The sequence below is a fragment of the Dendrobium catenatum genome, unplaced genomic scaffold, assembly GCF_001605985.2.
Source record: "Dendrobium catenatum unplaced genomic scaffold, ASM160598v2 fragScaff_scaffold_1136, whole genome shotgun sequence".
NCBI lineage: Eukaryota > Viridiplantae > Streptophyta > Magnoliopsida > Asparagales > Orchidaceae > Dendrobium > Dendrobium catenatum.
The window spans coordinates 1,262,057-1,268,565 of record NW_021319598.1 but is presented as its reverse complement, the minus strand read 5'-3'; the positions used below and the strand labels follow the sequence as shown (position 1 = coordinate 1,268,565).

General features: G+C 35.5%; 1 protein-coding gene across 1 annotated transcript; it reads right to left on the bottom strand.

Annotated features, from left to right (window-relative positions):
• Window positions 1–3,720: 3,720 nt before the first annotated feature.
• LOC110104045 (mannose-specific lectin) lies at window positions 3,721–4,462 on the bottom strand. The gene has a single exon (XM_020832987.2). It carries the CDS (start codon window positions 4,413–4,415, stop codon window positions 3,918–3,920), a length of 498 nt encoding a protein of 165 aa, XP_020688646.1. The 5' UTR covers window positions 4,416–4,462; the 3' UTR covers window positions 3,721–3,917.
• Window positions 4,463–6,509: the final 2,047 nt, after the last annotated feature.

Genomic DNA, 6,509 nt, shown 5'->3' with positions numbered 1-6,509 from the left:
TTTGTTGTAGTCATGGATGTTCTCACTAGACATTTATAAGAGGATGTACCTTCGGGCATGCTTTTTCCTAATGATATTTTTCTTATTGATAAGATAAGAGAGGGAGTTGAAGGTAAACTTAAATTATGGAGGTCAACCTTAGAGTCTAAAGGTTTTCGCCTGAGTAGATCTAAAACTGAATATATGTAGTATAATCTTAGTAGTAATAGACCTCATGAGGGGATTGAGACTTTAGGAGAGAAAGGCATTAATAATAGTACATGTTTTAGATATATTTTATCTATTGTTCAGAGTGATTTTGAATTAGATGAGGATATTATCAGCAAAATTCAAGTTGGATTGTCGGAGTGGAGGAATGCATCGGGCTTATTGTGTGATAGAAAAGTCCCCCTTAAACTTAAGGGAAACTCCTATAAGATGGTGGTGAGACCTTAAATGCTTTATGGTGCCAAATGTTGGCCATTAAAAGGGAATCATAATACCAAGTTAAGTATTACAGAGATGAGGATGCTTAGGTGGATAAGTGGCTTTACGCTTCGAGATTGGATACAAAAATGAGCACATACGTGAAAAGGTTGGAATAGCATTAGTGAAAGATAATATTAGAGACAGTCGCCTTAGATGGTTTGTTCACATAAAATGATGGCCTTTCGATGACAAGGTTAGAAAAATAAAGGTATTAGATTTGACTTATTTTAAGAAAGGTAGTGGTAGACCTGAAAGTATGAGATGCGCCAAGTGGTGGGGTGAATTAGTATCTAAAAAAAATCCTAAACAGGAGTCCTATTTTTCTGAATTTTTGTTTATTTCAAAAGGATGACATAAATAATCAAATGCAGAAGTTAATAATTTGATAAAGATTTCAACTATGGTGATGAAATTTTTAATAACACAATAAAATACTAAAATCAAATTTTCAATAAGTAGTTATAGCAAAGTTAAATACAAGAAAAGTAAAATGTGGAAAATGAAAAAAATACTCCAAAAATTTTTTAGAGTTGTTCGGTCAACCTTGATCTACGTCCACACCCCAGAGTCCTCCACTCCGAGATTTGTACTACTCAAAAGCAACTCACCTTCTTCTCCCACAATATGGTAGAGAAATGTCAGACACTATGTCACCCTCCCGATGATAGAAGTTGACCTTCCCATTTTTCTCCCTCTTGGAAAAGACAGAGTACCTTCAAGGACTTTGACCTTAAAGCCTCTCCCTCTAGAGAGGTCCCATAAGACTCACCCAGTCCAAAGGAGGAGCAAGTGTGCATCTAGCTCGGGGCAACCGTGTGATCCCCTCATACTACTTCTCCCTCACGCAGAAACTCACTGTCTCCTTCCTCTCACAAGCCTTTAATTTCTTCAAAAAGCTCCCTCTCAAGAGTTCCTTTAGCTGTCACGTTCCTCACTCATCTTTTTAAATATAACAACGTTGTTTATATAATAGGCTTCAAGAAACTCTAAAAAACTCAAATTATGCATTTTTGTTTGTACAATACGATCACAAATTGTACATTACGATCCATTTAAAATAGCTTTCATCCTAGTACGAAGGAGTACAAACATGTAACAATTTTTAAATACATCATATAGTATAATACAAATATCATATAGTATGATATAATTTATTTCTTCTGTTCGTATAGGACGAATGCTAGGATAACCGAAATCCATCTTAGTTCACTGTCCGGTACGATCCCATTTGTACAGTACAATCAGTTAAAATTAATCAGGTAGTGTTGTACGATGTATAAATTGTACAATATGATTAGTTCAAAAATTAAGGTTTCGACTAGTATGATATTTGGAACGACAAAAAAAATGCCTCGGTTCATCGTACGGTATGATCCAATTTGTACAGTATGATCATCAATCATTAATTAAACCTTGATTCAATTGACTAATCACAGTGGTTAATTTTAGCATGTTTTTAAATATTCGTACAAAAAGATTTGAAATGTATAGTACGATGTGTCCAATATTCAAATCTTAAAAACTTGCTTAAATTAATCAAGTGGCTAGGATTTAGGGTCGAAAATAAATCGTACAGTACGATTATTTCATAGAAGTTAGCAATTAAGGCACATTATATTATACAATATGATTTAAAATCGTACAGTACGATCTACATAAAAAATAATTTAAAAAAAAAACTCTCCCCCTTTGTGCGTGCATGATCACTCAATATGCATACACTGTTTTATGGTCAGATTCACAGGAAACAAAAAAATAAAGAAAATAAAAATTACAGACTCCTTCACATCCTATTCTACCCAGTCGTGAGTCTTCCGTTATCATGAGCAATGTGTAATCTCCCCGAAATGTTAGTACTCACAGACAAGAGTAACATTCAAAATATTTAATGAAGAATGAAATAATTCAAACAACATTATTTTTCATGATCAAAATACACACTAGAGATCCTGGATTGTAACAAAAAGAATTGGTTAAAAAATATTAGAAATGATCTTTCTTTATTAGATTTAAACAAGAATTTGACTTTTAACAGGACATAATGGAGAAAAATGATTCATGTAGCCAATCCCACGTAGTGGAACAAAGGCTTGATGTTGTTATTGTTGTTGTTGTTGTATATTAATGTGTAATTTAAAATTTATTTATTCTTAAATTATTCATTAGCCATAATTCCTAGTTATGTAATTTAGTAGTATTCGTGTCACAAGGGAACCTCTTCATAAATAACCAAAAAAATTATTCGTATATCAGAAGAGGTGATACTACAATGACACATGATTAAGATTTAAAGTCTTGCACATTATGCGATGCTTATGCTACAGTCTCAAGTGATTATCACAATCTGTATCAGAAAAAAATTAACCAAGGGATGAACTAAAACTATGACAAAATAAAGACTGCGTCCGACTGATAAGAATCGCCAAACAATGAAAGAACATAGTGTAATGAAGCATTCAAGTTTGTTCATCTCCTTTATCACAAAATAAGAGAGAAAATATAAGATTGAAACGTAAAAAAAAATTCTTTTAAACAAGTAACTTTTATCTAATTAAAAATTTAGATACATTCCCATTTTAGGGTGCAGGTTTCGAACTATCATGTTAATTCGGGGGAAAAATCAAATGAAGGGGAAAGAGGTGAACATTAATGCAAGCTAATTTTTTTTTTAATATTGAGAAAATTTTGATACAAATGACTTTAGACAAAGCTTTCTTGTAAAGGGGTATAAAGATGATCTATATTCAGAAGATGCGTATTTATACTGATAATATCTACTAATCAAGAGTTCGGGTTACTAAAGAAAAAATGAATAAGCTGTTATTGTAGTATGTTTGAGAGATGTTAGGTTTTCTGCTGAATAAGCTTCACATGGTCTCTTATATATTCTGGTTTGATCCTTTTGAAAGCTAGTACAATAGAATTGAGCAGATGAAGAATTCTAGTTCAAGTCACCAGGATGCATGCTTCGCAATAGCTTAAAAATATTTGTTATTAAAAATATGTAAGTTCTGCTGGCTGTTGAATGTTCAAATACTTGATCAACTCTTAAAGATTTTACAGTAAAGGTTGAGAGCTGGAGGAAAAGTTTTGCCCACCCAGTCCTATATTCTCCGTTCATTCAAATGTTTCCTAAATTATAATTGATATTTGGAGTTCAAATCCGATTATTGATTTTCGTTGCCGTCTCTGATTTGATAGTTCTGAATCTAGTCATTACCAAAATTAAGACGATTTTAATGAACTAATATGTAAGCAAAAAAATCAAGCTGCCATTTTATTATAATATTAAGAACAACCAACTCGTACGTACACAAACCAACCATGAAGGCATGCCCGATTCCATTCCCGCGTGCGGCCTCTGCAATACTCTACTAATTTAAGGTTATATTAAGCTCTTATTCTCTACCTAACATCGTACGCAAAAGGCCAACTTCCTCTGCCCCAACTTAGAGATTAGTTGTAACTTCAATAATGTTCTGCTCGACACCAAAGTGCGCCTTGCGGTTGCGCTTTGCAACAACAACAGCAGTAGAGCCGAACCTATTGGTGCCGGTTGCAAAGATTGGTTTACTATATAAGACCAAATTTCCATCTTTCTGGAGGATGATGACATAGTTTCCATTTTCGCCATCGGTCTTACTGGCCCAAATAGCTTCGTTACGCCCCTCCTGCTCGTCGTAGATGACAAAGTTGCCATCGGATTGCAAGGTGACGAAACAACGTGAGCCTTGATTAGCAGTGTTCGTTGCCCACTCAGGTTTATTGAGATTGTAGAGGACGAGGTTGCAGTCTTCCTGCATGATCAACATGTATCGATCCTGCTTCAGGAAATTACCTGGGTTCAGCCTCTCGCCGGGGAGTAAATGATTGTCGGCAGAAACCAGCGTGCTAAAGAGCGCAATAGAGAGGAGGAAGATCATTGTGGAGCTGATGGAGAAAGCCATGGCTTGTTGGGAAGCTATCTAGCTTGTTCTTTGTTGCACTCTACTTGGGTGATGCTCTAAATGTTGGTGCATTGTCCTGTATTTATAGTAGGAAGCCAAAGGTTGATGCAAATCTCGAATGTGCTAAAATAATAATTAGAAAAAAAAAAAAAAGCTATATTCTTAAGATTTTTTTGTTCTTTATTTATTTTTGTATTTTGGATTAAAAGTTTTCTATTTCTAATATAGCTTTTTTGTTATATTATCGTTTGAAAGTTTGTGGAGTTTTGAGCAATTATTCTATTTCTAATACCGAAACAACTAAAGTTAATGCCCATTACTTGCAAAATAATATTTATGGTAATCGCAGTAAGGAGAGTTTAGTAATATTTAGAAGACATAGGTTTCGTTTGGGACAGCTTTCCTACTGCTTCTTAAAACAATTTTTTAATACAAATATTTTTATTTTTTAACTAGAAAGCAGCTTTTTAAAGCAATAAAAAAGTCATCCCAAACGAAACCATAATGACATAGCATTATCTATTATTGAGATTAGGAAATGACCACACCTCCTAGCTAGTACGATTTAAATAGGGTTAATGAATAATTCGCTGCATATCATCACTTTCTCTAGCATGTTCTCTTGCAAAGTAGCATTGGGAAATAAAGTTTTAATTAAATCATATGAAAATAGCTGGGTACAAGTTCTACACTTTTTGATAAATTTTAGTTAAGAAAAAGCAAGATAATAGCATTAATCACATGTGATTTTTTTTTTTACATGTGCATGTGCACACACTTATGTGTGTTTAGGATGGCTTTCTTATTGCTTCCTAAAAAAGTTTTTTTAGTAAAAAAATTAATTTTGTATACTAAAAAGCTATTTTAAGAAATAATAAGATAAATACATTTCTCTTTTATAATTATTTTCAGATTTTCTTTTTTACATGTGCATGTGCACACACTTTGGAATTTTTTAAGAATTTTTTTTTTCAGATTTTTTACGATTAAAAAAATGAATTTTTTAAAATGGTGGAGGTGATGAACGGCTGGCCCGAACCGACGCCTGGCCGTAGGTGGGTGCGTGGCACCGAGCAGGCTAGGCGTGGGCTAGCAGAGTTGCGTGTGCGGGTCAGCGACGGGCTACTATGCAGAGCGGGTCCAGTCGGGCAGGCCCCAAGCAGGTGCGACGCGGGCCGCGGGCGGGCCACGGAGCAAGTCGCTAGTGCGGCCGGTGAACCTCGCGCGAGCTTCCACGTCAATGGCGGCAGTGGCGGCAGTCAGCCAGCCGGTTTGGCTGCCCATTCATATCCGGGTCTGATTTTTGCCTTGGAAGAGCCAAATCAGACGTTTTGGGGTCCCCAAGAATGTTTTTTGACGTTTCGGATTCGATTTTGGCATTTTTAAAGCTATTCGAGGCTCCTACATGCAAAATAGGATTTCGAATCTCATGAAATTTTTTCAAAGTTTGTGATGCTTATTTTTCAGCCTCTTGGAGCTTCGACGTCCGAAAATAGGGGGACAACTGATATATCCTTCAAAAATTATCTTGATCGGGCACGAATCTCAAGGCAAAATCAAGCCGAAAACTTCAAAAATTAAATCCAGCATCTCCTGAACTCTAATTTCGATGAACTTATAGTCAAACTAAGCGTCTTGGAAATACAAACTCATCGAACCAAATTCGACTCAAATCGAGCCCAAATGAGTCCAAATCAAGCACTCGGAGCGCTATCAAAATGTTAAAACCATAATTTGAGTTAAAAATGATTTCTAAATATGACATTCTTATAATCGAATCGAGCATATCGACAAGACAAATCCAATGAGCCCAAGATCGCCAAATTCCGACATCATTAAGACCATCAAATGTCTAATGAAGGGTACACGATCAAGGGATTCAATATCAGCCGTCCATTTGACCACTCTCTATTTGCCCCTGATCTCAGACCTATTTACAAGCTATGCCACTCCAAGATATCTATAATAGACCCCTCATTTCTCATGAGAGGGGACCCAAGCAAGAAGAAGAGAAGAAGAATAGAAGGATAGGAGGGAATAATTCCTCCTCGACCACTGCTAGAATTCTGCGGGACTTTGGAACGACGCCAGAAT